We start from the raw sequence: 17,328 nt of genomic DNA, 5'->3' as shown, positions 1-17,328 counted from the left end.
TTGTAGGAAATATATTTTTGGAGCCTACTTTTTGGCGTTATATTTCTTTGGTACCTACTGTTTGGGGCGTTTTTTGTCCCAATTTTTTGGCGTTTTTTTTTATGCCTACTTTTTGGCGCTTATTTCCGTTTCCTGGCTAGTGCTTGTGCGTACTATAAAGTGCTATCCATTCCGGCGTCGGTTTTATTGGTATTGCCTTGGGGTAATTTGTGCCGTTGCTGCGGTCCTGGAATCGATGCGTTTATGCGGGTGATAAACGCTCGGAGTAGTGCGCATTGTTGCCACGGTTTGTGTCCGGCGTTTACCTACACCGGTCAACCCTTCTCCGTTTTTTGTAAATTTTGTCTATTTGTATTATCTGCAAATGTTGTGAATTTATTTAGATATATATTCTATCTATCTCTCTCTCTCTCTCTCTCTCTCATTCTCTCTCGGGTCTCTCCCTCTTTCTTTGTCTGCCTTCAAAGTTTCACATCTGTTATGTGTGCTACGCTAGACGCACTTTTTTTATAAACAATTTAAGGCCGAAATTTGGTCAAATATTTGGTCCGGTTTCGAAACCCACTGTGGGCATGTTGAATCAAATGATAGAAAAAAGGTTTTTTCTAATAGCCGTGGCACCTCACCAGGCATTGGCAAACCTCCTGTGTATTTCTGCTATGAGAAAGCTTCTCATAAAAAACCATCACCTGGGGAAGGGCTTATCAGTACTACTAGCGTTTTAGCAGCTTAAAAAAGTAGGAAAAGGAAACGAGAAGATTTAAGCGTGTGTGACCAGAGGGATAGATCCGTAGGTTTAAAAGGGCATGTGAAGATTTTTTATCTAACATATCGCACCCTAAATACAAAAGGGTCACAACTCAAAATGTTCCTTCTGCTCAAATATGAACGAGACGTTATCAATAAAACGGTCCGCGGATGACATATGGCAAAAATAAATTTTTTGTTTTTTGGTAGGACTGTTATAAGCTTACATGGCAAATTTCAGCGTGATATGTCACATAGTTTGTTTTCTGTGCTACTGTAAACAAAGCAAGCTCGAGTGTGGAAAATTTTGAGTTGTGACCCTTTTGTATTTAGGGTGCGATATATTTACTTACATTCCATTTTAATCACAATTTTTATTTAAAATTAACTTTTAACCCAATTCACAAATTTTAATTATTCCAAAAAACATACAGAACAGTGTAGAGCTGTTTTACTCACTTGCAAATTCCTACAAGTAAAAATTTATCCAGTAAAAACTTGCGACTTCCTCTCAAAATAAAATGTCATTTTGCTCTCTCACTTTCCCCTACTTTACAAGTTTTTTGGGTACATAAATACCGAAACCTGATAATTTGTAACAATTGTTACAAACTATTTGCTTCATGAAAAGACCTAAAGCATTGAAATACATACAGTTAGTAACATAAATAAGTATACAGGAGCCTGATTTATAGAATTGTTTGACGCTAACGCTTTACTTAATATGTAATCAAAATATTTTACACATGGTAATTGAGTACTGGGATAAGCTTTCATAAGCGCCTTAATTTAGCTGTAAATTTTAGGTACCGTTATCCACGCATTGCTTTCCCCTTGATGCCAGCGAAATTTATGTCACAAAAGTTAGTATGCAGCAGACGATTGTTTAGTTAGCATAACATTTAGTTTTACGTGTTGATTAAAAAAGTTTAAGCTACTAAAAAGGAAATAATTAAAGTGAGTATACAAATTTAGGGAAGTACGTTTTGTATTAAGTTTTGCGACATTTTTAGTAATGGCACCAAAAGGAAAAGAGCTTTCTGATGATTTAAAAAAACTGATTATAATATATCACAAGGAGCATAAATCATTGCGAGAAATCGGTCGTTTGATAGATAGGAGTTTTGCTACAGTTCAAAAGATTGTGAATAAATATAAAAGTGCGGGAAGCACCACTAATAAAGAGCGTTGTGGGCGTCCGCCGCTCTTAAGTCCCAGAGAAAAAAGCTTAGTCGTACGGAAAATCAGGACAAACCCCAAAATAAGTGCCCCCAAATTGAAATCTGAAGTTGAAAATGAGGCTGGAAAACAATTTAGCACCCAAACTATTCGCCGGGTTTTGCATAGTGCTGGTTATCATGGGCGCAGTGTTAGGAAAAAGCCCTTCGTGAGTAGTGTCAATCGGAGTAAACGGATTTCATTCGCAAAAGATCATGAAAAATATGACCAAACGTTTTGGAACCAAGTCATGTTTTCTGATGAGTGTAAGTTTAGTATCTGTGGATCTGATGGCCGTGAAAAAGTTTGGAGAAAAGTTAACGTTGAACTGGATCCAAACAATATGACCGGCACTGTGAAGCATGGAGGGGGCTCTGTGATGGTTTGTGGATGTATGGCTGCGAACGGGGTTGGAAGCTTGGTCTTTATCGAAAATATTATGGACCGATATGGTTACTTAAATATTTTGAAAAATATTTTAAAAGAAAGCGCTACGAAATTGGGCCTCGGAGCAACGTTTGCCTTCCAGCAGGATAATGACCCCAAGCACACATCCAACATTGTACGAGAATGGCTGTTATACAATGTGCAAAAACAGCTGAAAACACCGCCACAGTCCCCGAATACCAACCCAATCGAACGTTTAAAAGAACATTTAAAGCGGCAAATACGTAAACATCCGATTAGAAATAAGGAACAACTGAAAAACGTTCTTCAAGAGGAATGGAATAAAATACCACCAGCTGTAACTGAAAACTTGGTGAAATCAATGCCATCACGACTTAAAGCCATGTAAAGTGTAATGGTTATCCTACCAAAAACTAGGATTTGATTTTAATTATGTTTTTGATTTCACAAATTAATAATATGATGAACTGTATCCTTACTTTTGAGACATGAATTTTTATAAAGTTTAATATAAAAAGCTATAATTTTGTTCCTTTTTAAAATTTTGTCATTATTTGGATTAAATATGATTTTTGTATTTCATGTAAATAAAACACAATATTGTTATAACTTAGGTTGTTTGAAGGAATCGATTGGGGGAAAATTGAAAAGGTATCCGGTGTATACTTACTTCTGTTACTAACTGTATATCGGAAGCCTGCATTGCATCAGTTATTAATATTTTTTTTATGTATCGAGTAACAAACATGAATGTTTTTTTTTTAATATCGTTAGTCCCTACCAAGGCACAACTACAAGGTAGCAACAGTAGAGCAAAAACAACAATAGCGTGTATAATAACGCTGTTTGCTTCAATTATCTAGGCAACAACAAAGTTTGACGCTTTAGAGAACTCACAAAATTATAAAAAAAAGACAGCTGCTTCACCGCTGCTACCTTGTTGACGTGCTTCATACCGTCATACCGTAACCATAAACAGCTGAGCTTGACGTAGAATTAACGACAACATCTGCATTTTATCATAAAAATACGAATAATTTTCAACTAAGTCAAATAACTCTTCGTCGCTCATATCTAATATTCAAATTTTTATGGCAAATATCAAAACAAATGTAAAGCACATATTTCACAGCTGCTTACGGTTACGAGGAAAACTCAAAATTCAGTAGATACGTACGGCTACGGTTATGGTTATGGCGTTATGGTGCCGCACCTATAATCGTTTACAGTAATGCACATGTGTTTGATCAGAATAGCTAATTGCTTAAGTTACGGTTATGGCTACGGTATGGCACCACTAATTGTAGTATTAGACCCCCACAGCTGTGTAGGCTAAGATGAATTCACATGAGGTGAAATTCCTAGAGGAGCTCATTTGTTGCTGTTGTTGTTGTAGCAGCATAAACAGTCCCCATATATGGGGAGTGTTGCTGAAGAGATAGTCCTTGGCCGGATATAAGTCCGGTCGTTCCGGTAACGTAGAACCCACTGTCGTGGGAACGAGGAGCTCATTTGTACTTTCTTCCGCTTTATTGGTTTGAATGTTAAGGCGATCGGCTCTTTTTGTTGTTGGTTCGTTTGTGTGTTTACATATTTGACAGTCAGACCACCAAATTGAAAAAAAAACACATTTCAATTTTCTCAACTTATATGAATTCGCCTTGCTTTTTGAATGTTAATAAAAAGAATGAGAGATAGAAAAGTTTGCACTTTCGCCTGGTTCAATCAGCTGATGTGTGATGTCACTGTAGCGCATCTTTTACGATATTACATTGAAAACTAGACTTTTAAGGCCGGAGTGAAAATTCATGTTAAATAATATATAAAATGAACTATTTATGAATGAAAGGAGCAGTATAAGAACTAAAACATGAAGTGTGCCGTGATAAACTGTGGTAAATCCGATAACAACAAGTATCAGAACGCAGTTTTTTTCCGATTTCCCGCTGATACTAATCGTACCAAAAATTGGTTAAGTTCAGCCGACAGGATAAAGTTTTGAATCCAACGACCTGCTACTTGTGCATGGATCAGTTTACAAGCGAAGACTTTGAAAAAAGTCAGAAGTACCAAATAGGTAAAAAGGTCTTTATTAATTAAACGTATGTATGACTAGAAAATTAAATCGTTTTAATTTTTAAGGCTTTACAAAGAAACGGATTTTAAACCGGTATATAAAATGCGTTTGTTTACAAAGAAAAATTCAGAATCCGAAACGGCAAAGAAAACAAGGAGCCTTCATTTAAAGCCATTATAGCTGATGAGTCGTGCATGAAACACCAAATCATAGAAAAAGTGTTTTCTTGGTGGTCGCTCCACGGCAGGCAACCACCAAGTGTACTTCTGCCTTAAAAAAATTCCTCATAAAAACCATTTGCCAAACTGTAGGTTCCTCCATTTGTAGAACAACATCAAGACGCCCGTCACAAATAGGAAGAAGAGCGTGGCCAAACAATCAGAAAGGGTGTAATCGCCAATTATATTTTATATATATAGCTGATGAGCAATTAACATCACAGGAATGCGTGAGGTACATTCGTTTTATGCACAAAATAGCGTAACAGTAACTGAAAAAAAACAGTTGTAAGTATAACAAATTAAATATTAATCATTTATACATACGTACATGTTTATGAAAAACACTTTAATAGGGAATCCGAACGTCAAGAGAACGTGCGATTAAGCAAATAAAACAAAAGGGCCCAGTCCGATATGGCATTCCTAAAGCGCTCTGTCATTATGGAAAGAGGAAAAAGCATTCGTGGAAAAGTATGGGAAATTTGGAAACCATATTTACAAACGAACAGGTCACCAATTAAAGAACAGCATTAGAAGGCAAGCATGAACCGAAAACGATATAACTCAACCAATATCATTAATTTGAAGTGATTGTCTTCTAGCACCATGCAAAATATGCCTCTTGTTTTCCATGTTTGTTTACAACAAGGCGAATGTTTTACAAAATGTGCGCCTTCATGACACAACCCAAATAACGTGTTGACATGTGAACAATCTTGGCATTTTTTCACTCTCAGCTGCAGTGAAGTATACACACTTTGATTCAGCAACGAAAGCCCAAGGGCAATGTTTCAATGTGGATGGATTGATCTTGGAAAATGAATATTTCCCCGCGACCAAAAACTATATGTAGCTTGTTCGGGGTAAATAGTTGAATATGCCCCAAATGGCACAAAAACGTTTTTTATTTTCTTGCGTTAAAATAAGAAATGAATAAAAATAATTAAATATTTTTCCAATTTTTTCGCCTCTCTTAATACATTGTGGCGTAGCAACGCATTGCAGACGCAACACAACTCCACAGTTAAAGGCAAATATCTAGTTGACAACCCCATACATATTTTTTCTTTAAAATGATATTTATTGAATTTCATCATATATCAATTACAACATAATTTTTCTACGTTAAAAATACATAGGCAAATTTACACAAGAGGAGAATATGAGCCAATATGGGTTTGATGCAGTATCGTATTGATATGCAACTTACATTACAAAAATGTGTGTATGTATGTATATATGCATGCTTGTTTGAGACAATACTAAATATTGGTTTTCATTTACTTGTATATGTTATAATCATTTACTATGCTTTAAACAAATGGGATGTAAGGTTCATTTGTAATTGCGCTTTGTAAAAATCCGTTGCAAATATTACGCTTATATGTAAGAATTTATCTTGTTATGCCAAAAAAAAATTAGTAGGTAAGTAATATATATTGTATTATTATAAAGAGAATATAATCAAACTGCTTAAAAAATGTTAACAACTATAAATTTGTGTTTTCGTATTTGAAGCCATCGGAAGCAAAGCAGCACGGCAGTAGCAAACCACTTCATTTAGTACTTTTACAAAATTTTTACATTGGATTTCTTTTTCGTTTTGGTCACATTTTATTAGCTTTTTTTTTAATCAGTAAAGAAAACTTTCCGCTTGTGTTTTCCCCCCGAAAAGTCACGGTTTAATAAATAAAATGAAAGATCAGCATTGTAATCGCAAAATTCATCATGTGTCTGCTTCAACAATAACTTAATATTCCATCAGCGATGCGTAATTACTACGCTGCAAGTGGAATATCGGCAGCGTAAAAAATTACACTAGCATAACTCTTCTTACACATCTTTTAATTCTGGTGGCATATCATTCTTGGGGTGCTTATTTTCAAAATGTTGTTTGTACGTTTTTGGATCGGGCATTTGAGACTGTAGGAATAAATTTGAAAATCAAAAAAATAAAATAGAAAAATTTAGTATTTGGTCGTACCTTACAAACAGCGCATACATGAACGAGCGCTTTTTGTGCTGCCTTCTTTTGATCGGTGGCACTGTGGCCCTGTTGCTTTTTCATTTTGGCTTGTTTTTCTTGAGCCTTTGCTTGCGACTGAATTTTTTGATGTCCTCGAGCCATTTTGTTGATTTTTTTTTTTTTTCAATTAACTGAAAAAATATAATGTATGTATAGTGAAAGGTAAACATTACATCAATAAAAATAATTTTTTTTTTTTTTTAATTTTCTAGTAAGTCAAGCTTTTTGCATTAGTTAATAAGTCTGGTATTCTGCACTTCCCCCTTGGCAGATGTGTTTCGGTAGATGCATTTGGAAACGGTATTTTTCCAGTTAATGAATTTTTGTTTTAACTCAATATCTCTTTTTTCCTCATACCCGCAAATTTTCGTAAAACTAATGAACAATAATGATTAGTATGGAAATTTCGTTAACAGGTTTCTGTAAACTTTCCCTGATTTAACTGCAGATGCACTTAATACAGGTATGTATGTATATATACATAAATATGCATATGCATAACGTCAACGCTGTGTTATTACATGCAGACATTTAAACGTGGCAACGCAGCGTAAAATGTGCTTCGCGGAAAATCCAGTAACATTTGCACATAAACAAAGAACATCGCACAGTAATCCATAGATAACCAGTAATCATTGACTCTATCGCATAGCATTCATCTGCTATTTTCAACCGCGTATGTATGCATATATGATTTTAATCAATATGAACATCGCTCTTTCTTGAGCTTATTTTAATATTTGTATAATGTAGAATCTTAAGCCAACGCATGAATATACTGTGATTTATTATATGTATATTTTATCAGCGGTTAAGGTTTTGCTTTACACCTCCCCCATATGTACACACATATATGTAGGGAAACACGCGCAACGACCACGTTCTTAGAGCAACGTTAATCACATTTTGGCATATTTTTCATCGTGAAACACATATAAATTTATGCGTACCTACTTTCATGCATACAAAACAATAGCGCGAACTTCGTACTGAATGCAACTGGAATTCAATAGCTACATTTTTTGCTCAATAAAAGTAAAACAAGTTATGATCACCCAGTCAAAAGAAATTACATCTCGAATAATTTAGTTGATTATGACAGCGACGCCAGCGTTAAAGCTAACGGAGACGCAGCTGCCACTTCGCAGTAACCCACTTCTTTCTTTTCCAACTTACTTAATTTTTACAACGTGGTTGTTCCACTTAAAAATATTTATAAAATGCGATATTAGTTCGTAAAAACAGGGCACTTTTATAATGCGGTATTTTCTATTACGTTTTGTTATATCCGAAATTATTTGTAATTCACTTTTAGTAATCAACTCCTGGCGTTCCGCGTTTGTGTTTTGCTGCATTCAATTAATAAAAAGTGAATTCGTGGATTTTGGAATCTTCTGCTTCTTACCGCTGTCAAAACGGCTAAAACAATACAGAAGAAGATCACTACACAAGTGAAAGTGTATAAGAAAGAAATGTCAGCTTTATACATTTTTAAACAGTGCCATTTTGTATGTAGGGAAAAAGAGATGGCACTATTATCCTTGTGGAATTTCTGAGTGGACAGTACAAACAAGAAATTTCTTTACTAACTTACAGCTTACACGAGAAAGAATTCGGAAAATTGTCCTTCAATTTAGAACGCACTCACACTAATTTGTCAAGAAACCCATATATCCGCATATGACAATCTGCTTGTAAAAATTTATTTTTAAGACCTTTGCCAATTTTACACCTAATTTCAACAGCTGAGCATAGTTTGGATAAACAAAATTTTGAGGGAAGAGAGAATTTTTAGTTGTTTCCTTGACGACGGCTTCTTGAAAAAGAAATTGCCTATTCAATTGTTTACAGCCTTCACGTCTTAGGCGTCAATTAAAGGGGTTTTTAAGAATTCGTACGTTTAAACTAATTGAAGCACAAAAATTTAGCATGCAATAATAAAATTTGTTCCCCAAAGAATACAATAGAATATTTGCACAGATTTGCACTTAAACCTAAAGGTCTAGAGGTAAACTTAAGATAGAGCTTGGCTGGGTATAATCTAATTACATATATGACTGGTGAAGCAGAGAAAGAAAAATCCATCAGTGAGCTGGTTTGAAATTTAGCATTCTTAACTGTTTTAGAAACAGTTAAAGTATGCAGACCAAATCTAATAAAGTTACCATTCGGTATTCACGCACGATTTCGAATGTCTGACGTCAGGCACCCTAGGAGTGTAATAATGTGAGTACTTGGTATTTTTGCTTAAGCGTATTGGCAGGGTTGCCAAATTAGAATTTTTATGGTAAGATTGAAAGCATTACAATATCGACAAAAAAAAAATTGGAAAATTTACAATAACAAATATTTTTAATATATTTCTTAGCTATAATAATGCCTTTTTGTTGAGAAACATCTACATTTGGGCGACATTTTTTCAGAATTTTTGGTAAGATTTTCTATGAAATTTAATCATTTTTAACATATAACATAAAGGAGCGTTTTGAAATAATGCTACGGCGACACGTTCATGCATTTGCTGTACAGCAGCTTATATGTGTGCGTGTCGGGTGCATGACGCTTGCCCGCGAAAAAATCTAAAATTTTTGATTTTCATCATGCAAAAGCCGACAACAAGTATGTATGTGGGACACGAAACAAGTACATGTGTCATCCGACACGCACACATATAAGTTGCTGGGCAGCAAATGCATGAGCTGGTTACCGTAGCTTAAGGTGATCTCATCTGTGGGCATTTTTTGTCGACCAGCTGGTATTGTTGTTACTTATGGATCTGTAGAATGATTTAACCAGATTTATGAATTATTTCTATACTTGCTAATTTCGAGCATTGACCGATGACTTTAGCGAGCAAAGAAGATGCGAATAGAATACTGCTAATATTTAAATGTAAATGTGCTTTTACGTCATCTTGTATTGGATTTTTTTCGATTACACTCGTACTGTATACATCGGTTCTAAATGAAAAATGATAGATTACAAGATTTGGCCTTTCGAAGGAAAATTGTGAAAGTAACTTTGGCTGCTACGACATAGGATACTTGACACTGTAATTGTGTCCGTTCATTTCACAAAAGGAAAATTGTTTGAGTGAATTTGGTTGCTACGTCACTGGAGACTTGACAGCAGTGTTGTGCCCGCTTATTTCATACCTCCAATCAGTCATTTTTCAGACGGTAGCGAAGTAACATTATTATTGGCTGTATTTATTTTTTCTTAAATCACCAACAGAATGCCAGTTTTTGCCGACATTTGTTGTAAATACATAAACCGCTGTCATATCCCCAGACTGTAAATATTTTTTAGTCCTAAGTGCTAAAGTGCGAAATTTTTTAGGTAATGTACTAATGTAAAAGAAAACGAAATTCATAAATCATCATATCAATCATACATCAACTGATTTACCGATACCACCTTTAATAGATTCGCCTTGTCCTTGAGATTTTAAGGGTTACCATAGTTCACCATAGCTATCAAGGCAAAAAAAAGTTTTGAGGTGAGCTTTGGCTGCCACGTCACTTGTGATACGCTTAACAAAATTTAGCTTGTGTTAGTGATATACGGAAAAGTCACACAGCTAATACACATGACACGGCATTCGTCTGTTACCGTCACAAGCTAAATTTTGTTAAACACATCCCTAGTGACGTCAGCCAATCAGCCGATTCTGTCAAATTCGCTCAGAGCCGAACAACGGTCTGCTACATGGACAATTTTTCTAGCCTGTTCTAATTAAAATGTAATGTTTATAATTTTGTAAAATATAATTTTTTAAAAAATTAGTTCAATAATTCACTCAGTTTTACTTAGCTTTTCTTTTCTTAACATCTGGTATCATTGCCGGCGATTGCGCTTTTTGTGGGTGTTCTTCTTCTTTCAGCAGTCTTCTCCTCGCTCTCGCTGCTGCAATGCTGCCTAGCTTTCGATATAAAAACGCACTAAAATGTCCATTCAAAGAAAATAAAATACCATTTTTATTGAATTACCGGAAGAACTTTGTAAGCGTGACAAAATGTCTTTAAAATGTACGTTTTTTTTTTAAATAAATGTGATATGGTTATGTACAATTCAATTTATGAGTTTTTTTGTTAAGAGAACGACTGTTAGGTTATGTAACAAGAAAAGATACTCGTTTTGTAAAAATGTCCAAATGGTTTCTTCGTATTTTCTTGTATTTTTTGGTTATTTTTACTATGAATTGATGCGCTATGTCCCACTAAGGATTGGGGGCCGAAAGAAACGATTACACCACTATAGTTTTAATTCGTATTCAATAACTTCAAACGCTTTTTAAAATGTGTAAAAAGGTTTTCAAGGTTGAGAAGAGTTGAGAGCAGAAGATTCAATATTCTTGCAAAACCTTAAAAGGAGCAAAAATTTAAATTTGTACTTTCAAAATATTAGATTTTATAATCAATAAATTTTCATTAGCACTAAAATCTTCTCAGAGAGACCCTATTTATACTCTTTTTTAATATTGTAATATAGTTTTTTTAACTTACAGCGAAACTTACAGTTTCGGTAGATTTGAATTAAAAAAAAGGAACAAACACCAAACTTAAAAATGTTCGCATTTTGGTTACAAAAAAGACTTACATTTATTGCAGAGAGCAAATGGTTGGTAACTCTGCACAACTCATCTAATGCGACGTCACACACTCGCTGATGGGCGCAATCTTGTTTTTATCATTCTTGGTTTTCAATAATACCCTCCGATAAATAAATGCAAAAGTCGAGTATTTTTTAGCATCAAAGCCAATAGTCGCTCATCACCAGTCAGTTCTTTGTCATCGCCCAACGAGCAGCTGGATAAAAATTGTGAAAATAGCTGCATATTTTTGGTTTTATTTATAAAAAAGGTGAATAATTGCATTTAAAAACGGCAATGGTTTATTGTATTGGTCAACAGTGAAAGTGAAGTGAATTGCATAATATTCTGTGAAATTGAGTGGAATTAGTGTAAACAACAGTTTGAAAAAAGGAAAATACAAGTAAATGAGGGAAATTTATTTCTTTTTTCCATAATTGACATTTTAGTAGAAATGAGAAAGAAACGATAATTTCTTTGCTTTTTCGTCGAAGTATTTGTTAGCTAAGTTTTAAAACTTTGCTGTTTTCTCAGATTTTTTGTTTAGTTAAAACGCCCAGGGGAGAAGTAAATAAATATTCCTACGCCAATATACGGCAGAAGCAAAACTTACAACGGGTGGATGCATCGTTTAAGTGGAGCTTGGCAGTCTTAAATCTTTGGCAATCAAAGTAGCAAAAATCATAGTGTAGCAATGGACATCTTGGACATCGATGAAGCGCTAAAAGATGATTCTTTTATGTATGTATACCGCACAACTCTTCAGCAATTATTTATTTTATTTTTATTTTCTTTTTATTGATTTATCTTCGCAGCTGCTTGGAAGACAAAACACACGATGATGTTTCGAATATATTGCAGCAATGGAAAAGCAACAATTGTCTGCTACCAACGCAATATCAGCAAGAACAAGGTAAGCAAGCTGGTAAAGTTTTATTTCAACAGCGGTTCACTACTTCCGGGTTTACTGGAGCAAAAAGGGTAACATAAATTAGTGTGGACAAATGTGTGTTGAAAAATTCGTAATTTGGTACATACATACATACATACCATATGTATCTGTGTTACAGCTTTCGCATTCGGCATCCATATTTTGATAATGTATTAGCGGTTACCATAAAAAATCAAACTATATCAATGACTCACTTGTTTCTTTTGCTAATTGTTTTTGTTTGACCGTGAAGCCCACACTGCATTGCTGCTTACATATGCATACTATCAAATGTTAATATTTTAATTACTTGTTGAGCAAATTTAAACCGGCTAACCAAAGATATATTTAGACATAAACATTATATGCACATCACGTATAAACATTACACATTACACACCACACATAAATATATAATACGTAGTGCACTGAAGTTGCAGCCTTCTGCAATAGTTGTACCACTCCATTAATGGAGCGCTGCTAAATGCAAATTACTAAGTAATACTCTTTTTGATTAATTCTATTCACTTCGTAACTGTCAATGGCCATAATGGAACTACATAAACGGAATGGATACGCGATTTATGTGAAAAAAAAACGATTGCATTTGATAGCCTATAAACTAAATTCAAGAACGTTTACACGCCCTCGCAGGAAGTCGGCGCAAAATCTAGAATCACATTTTGTAAGTATTATTTGCATTATATTATATTAATACTATTTTTGAGACTTAGACATTTTTTTTGAGACAAATTTGCCAGTTTCGCTTGTTTAATAAGTAGGGAAGTAGAGAGTTTTGAAGTTATTAACACATACACCTTTTCATTACCAATGCTTCTAGGCTCATACTTCGGGAAATAATGGTGTGCCTCCATCACAATCCGAGCAGTTGACACACAAATTTGCAATTGCAACGCCTCAGCCGTTGTTCAACTTAGAAATAGGCGGGCTTGTTACCACAATGCATAAGTCATTTCTGCAAGATACCTCACCACCGTCATCTATATGCTCCTCCATGGAAATTTCAATGGAGCGTATGAATAATTCACTAATCACATCAGCCGACTTTACTAACATAAACTTCTTACAATCGACACAAAGCCTTGATTTCAACGAACCTAATGGCGGTGAAATATTTAACTTAGCAAACAAAGCTACCAGTGATGGTTATACGTTAAGTGATATGATTCGTGATAGGAAAGCTCTCGAATCACTAACAATGTCGGGCGATGGTACGCTTACTAAAGATTCGCATATCGGCCAGATCGATGATATATCACTTGCGTTAAGCAAAACCGCATCCGGTTATAGTACCATGGACAATTCTACGGAGAGCATGCAGGATGAACATCAGCAACGTAATGGTCTGGCTCCAACACCGGCGAATGCAACAGCCGTGGGAGTTAGCAGCGGTGGTTTGCTTGAAAACAAATGTAACATTATGCATCGTACAATGTTGCTTAGCGATGAGGTAATCAGCGATACCACCTTCGATTTAGTTGAGAGCAGTTTATGTGAAATTGCCGATAATGGCAATGACATTGTCACTTTGCCCCCTTCGGTCCAAAAACTCAGTAATGAGACATTTAAAAGGCCTTGGCCTATGGATGAAACTATGTGTCTTCCTACAAAAGCAAACGCAACGTTCGATTTGAAACAATTGACACCAGATGCGCGTCTAACGTCTGAGTCGCGTTGTGAGACCCCGGAAAATTTGACGGAAACCGGTGGCGCACGTAAATTCTACGAATCAACACCGCATGCAGCAGATCTGGGCAAGGGGAGAGATAGTAATACACCGACCACAACGAAATTGACAGTAGATGAGGTAAATCTCTCACCGATAATGGGTTCAACAGAACATTTGAATGCAATACGAGAACAGAATAACACACCTACCACATCGAAATTGACGGTAGGTGAGGTAAATCTCTCATCATTAGTGAGCTCAACAGAACAATTGAATGCAACACGTGTGCTCAGCGACACCTTCGATCAAAAATCGGATGTCAAAAAAGTGAATTCGAAAACATTTTCAGGCACCTTGCCGCGCCTTGAAAGTATCGAACAAATGCTTGAAGATATTGAAGATATTGAAAATCCGAATGAGACTTATGAGAAAGTCGGCGCTGCAACGCAAGAGCTGCAACAAAGCACAGCCGATATACAAATGCAAAATGTATTGGAGCTGGCACACGCAGAAGAGGAGCTGTTGGCCAGTAATAATGATCAGGAATTCGAACATATGCTAGAGGAATTTAGTAAGATAGAAGTGAATGCCGAACATGTGAAAATGAAGAAGTCGTTAGAGACAATAAAGCGGCGGTTTAATCGTGACACTGTTACCTTGTCCAAAGCACCGTCTTTGCAAAACGGTGGAGAGTGCGAAACTCATACAGCCGATTTACATGAGAAATCAGTAGAAACGAATTTCGTGGATTTGGGTGACCAAAGGCGTAATGGCAGTTATATAAAGGCGGATGTAAACGCGAGCTTAGAACTTAAGCGCTCGTTATTGAACGATTGCTCAGTGCCTTCTGGTTTGTCCGCGCTATCACCTTCCTCGCCATCGATATCCACATCTTCCGCAGCTTCTCCGATAACAGCCAGCATTGGTAGTAATGTCAGTACAACGGGCGAACGACTGCTTAGTCGACGCAGTCGTCTGTATGACAACATAAATCTCTCAACAATTTCTGCCAACAACACACATTCGCCGTCACGCTCACTAGGTGCTTCATTTACTGTGCATAAACGCGAAGATAATGAACAACAAAATTGCGCAGTTACCGCAGTTGCGGCGACAGAAGCGACAACGAAGAATGAGACTGAATATAAAGAAGAACATAAGGAAAATAATTTAGGAAAGACTGACGAAGCAACCGATAGCACTAATGTAGTAGCGGCGGCAAACAATTATAGCAATGTAGGCACTTATAAACTCTCAGAACGGCGGGAGCGTGATCGTGATCGTTTCAAGACGATAAAAATCGTTAAAGGACGCAGTGCGAATGACGGCTTAGTATCTGTGAATGTGCCTTGCATTGATGATGACGTGACTATGGGAGATGGGAGTGGGACTGCAGAAAATTCCGCTGTCTTCAATAATAATAAATCAGAAACTGAAACTGAAAAGGAGGCACTGTCGACGACTGGCAATCACAACACTGTTACGAGACCGTCTACGGTATCAAAAATCAACCCGAATTTCCTAACATATAAAAAACCAAAAGATAAGCCAACACTTGTCGGCAATTTGCCGGAGATAGAGTCTGAACTATTGGCCAGCAATGAGGAGCTTGAAAAGCCACCTGAACCGCCCAGCCGGCTGCGTTCACGTTCTCGCCCTCGTTACATTTCGGGTTTGCAAAAGATGACAGTAGTTAAGGCGACTTCGGCGGGCGATTTGGACCGCGCTACAGCGCCTGGTGCACGTCCGCCTAATGCTAGTGTCAGTCATGCCGCTTTGGATAATTGCCAGGATGCTGGTACTATTGCTGCCGCGACCACTAAGTATAATCGGAACAAACAAAACCTAAAGACATCAACTGAAGAAGTTAAAAGTCCCATGGGCACCAAGTCAAAATCCTTCCACAACTTATCGAGCAATTTTGGTTTTAATGGGAGCGGAACACGCGCCAATAATAATCTCGCTTTGAGGAAACCCACCGCCAATGAAAGCAATAATGTTGCTGCGTATGCTGCTAAAGATGTACGGGTAGTTGGTTTACTTTAGATGAATTTAACGTTACGTCGTTTTAATTTTTTGTTAAATGTATTTATTATTTCGATTTCAGCGCACTGGCAACAGCACGTCGAATACTTCTTTGCAGCAGGTAATCACTGTAGTTCAATTTCTTGCTAACAAACTAATAAATTATTGAAAAATACTTTTAAAACAGGCCAGCGATATGGTTTTTAAAGTACCCAAGTTAGTGTCCGGCATACGTGCACCCGGTGTTAAACGTGCTGGACTGGTGCGACCCTCCTCCGGTTACTACAGTCTTAATAGCCTCGCTGTCAAAGGTATGCCACCGTTGCCGCAACCGCCACTAGCGAACGAAATCGACTCTGATGGCGGCAGACATTCACCTACAGATGTAAGATGCATTTCATGTATTCAATTCATGGTTTAACCGTTTTTATATATTTGCAATTTCAGAGTATGTCTTCAGCCTCGTCGCGTGGTAGCATTCAAAGCGGCGGTGGTGGCTGCGGTGGTGGTGGTGGTGGCGGTGTTGTTATCGGAAAACCTATTGCATCAAAGCCAACTTCCTCCGCAAATGCAAATACATTAAACCTAACTAAGATCACTACTGGTTCAACGGGTATACCGAAGCCATCTGGCCTGCGACTGCCAACAACGACGATTAAGCGCAGCGGCTTGCCCAAACCAGCAACAGCCATGGCGCGGCGATAAACCGTACACTACATTGCAATGCATCTACGTATTATATATTACTAAGCTACATATATTTACACATTTGTAAATTAAGTAAGAGGAAGTTAAACAAGTTGGGAATGTTACTGCGAAATTAATTATAGGAACGGAATGGAAAACCGATGGCATGCATTTCTTTGTGCTCTCTAAGTTGCCACAACTTATAATATTTTTTATATATTATTTTTTTATCGAAATCGATTCTTATACTTTATGTATTACTCAGAAGACACACACAAAACAAGTCAAAAAAATCAAAAAAAGAAAAAAAGAAAACGAGCGAAAAACTGGTATCGTATACATATTTATTAAATTCTGAGATACGTCAAATTCGAATATTAGCAATGCATATAATGAATTATTTTCTTAAAAGAAATTATCATCAATTTCAATTATATGTATGTGCGTTAATTAAGTTTAGAAAAAAAAAAAAAAAAAAAAAAAGGAAACGATTAAATGATTTACAAAAAGCAAAACGTCAAACTTTTAAACAATTATGAAAAAGCAAAAACTGAAAACTGGTTGAACTTGTTGGCGCGTTGATTTTAACTGACTTCTACGCGCTACGACGCATAAAAATAATTATCAGGGGAAGGAATAAGAAAGAAGAAGAATGCCTTATTTTTTCAATGTTATTAGATTGGCATTTGGAGAACGCCGTTGACGAC

General features: G+C 36.3%; 2 protein-coding genes and 1 long non-coding RNA gene across 4 annotated transcripts; 2 read left to right on the top strand and 1 right to left on the bottom strand.

Moving 5' to 3' along the window:
- Positions 1 to 2,910: 2,910 nt before the first annotated feature.
- On the top strand, positions 2,911 to 6,241 carry LOC128860408 (uncharacterized). Its single transcript, XR_008454249.1, has 2 exons — positions 2,911 to 4,450; positions 4,516 to 6,241. It is a non-coding gene; the product is annotated as an uncharacterized LOC128860408 (long non-coding RNA).
- LOC128860407 (zinc finger protein 706-like) lies at positions 5,711 to 8,130 on the bottom strand. The gene is made up of 3 exons (XM_054097931.1): positions 7,874 to 8,130; positions 6,656 to 6,828; positions 5,711 to 6,594 (listed from the first exon to the last, which is right to left on the bottom strand). The coding sequence occupies exons 2-3, from the start codon at positions 6,797 to 6,799 to the stop codon at positions 6,505 to 6,507; spliced, it is 234 nt and encodes a 77-aa protein (XP_053953906.1). The 5' UTR covers positions 6,800 to 6,828; positions 7,874 to 8,130; the 3' UTR covers positions 5,711 to 6,504.
- A 3,321-nt stretch (positions 8,131 to 11,451) lies between these two features.
- On the top strand, positions 11,452 to 17,109 carry LOC128860405 (uncharacterized). 2 transcript variants are annotated; one of them, XM_054097929.1, is made up of 8 exons: positions 11,452 to 11,559; positions 11,823 to 12,029; positions 12,104 to 12,201; positions 12,834 to 12,904; positions 13,061 to 15,931; positions 16,017 to 16,055; positions 16,122 to 16,319; positions 16,382 to 17,109. In XM_054097929.1, exons 2-8 carry the CDS (start codon positions 11,983 to 11,985, stop codon positions 16,637 to 16,639), a joined length of 3,582 nt encoding a protein of 1,193 aa, XP_053953904.1. In that variant the 5' UTR covers positions 11,452 to 11,559; positions 11,823 to 11,982; the 3' UTR covers positions 16,640 to 17,109. The 2 variants fall into 2 exon arrangements, with proteins under 2 accessions (XP_053953904.1, XP_053953905.1); XM_054097930.1 differs by lacking the exon at positions 11,452 to 11,559 and adding an exon at positions 11,576 to 11,691.
- The last annotated feature ends 219 nt before the right edge of the window (positions 17,110 to 17,328 follow it).

The sequence above is a fragment of the Anastrepha ludens genome, chromosome 4 (genome assembly GCF_028408465.1).
Source record: "Anastrepha ludens isolate Willacy chromosome 4, idAnaLude1.1, whole genome shotgun sequence".
Taxonomy (NCBI): domain Eukaryota; kingdom Metazoa; phylum Arthropoda; class Insecta; order Diptera; family Tephritidae; genus Anastrepha; species Anastrepha ludens.
Note: the sequence above shows the minus strand (reverse complement) of the source record. Positions and strands in the feature narration are given on the sequence as shown.

Bases quoted from the DNA above. Each gene is read 5' to 3' on its own strand.
- LOC128860407 (XM_054097931.1), bottom strand. From the start codon at position 6,799: ATGGCTCGAGGACATCAAAAAATTCAGTCGCAAGCAAAGGCTCAAGAA. The intron at 6,595-6,655 runs GTACGACCAAAT...TTATTCCTACAG, and splicing joins ATGTATGCGCTGTTTGTAAG to TCTCAAATGCCCGATCCAAA.
- LOC128860405 (XM_054097929.1), top strand. From the start codon at position 11,983: ATGGACATCTTGGACATCGATGAAGCGCTAAAAGATGATTCTTTTAT. The intron at 12,905-13,060 runs GTAAGTATTATT...CAATGCTTCTAG, and splicing joins AAAATCTAGAATCACATTTT to GCTCATACTTCGGGAAATAA. The intron at 16,056-16,121 runs GTAATCACTGTA...CTTTTAAAACAG, and splicing joins CGAATACTTCTTTGCAGCAG to GCCAGCGATATGGTTTTTAA.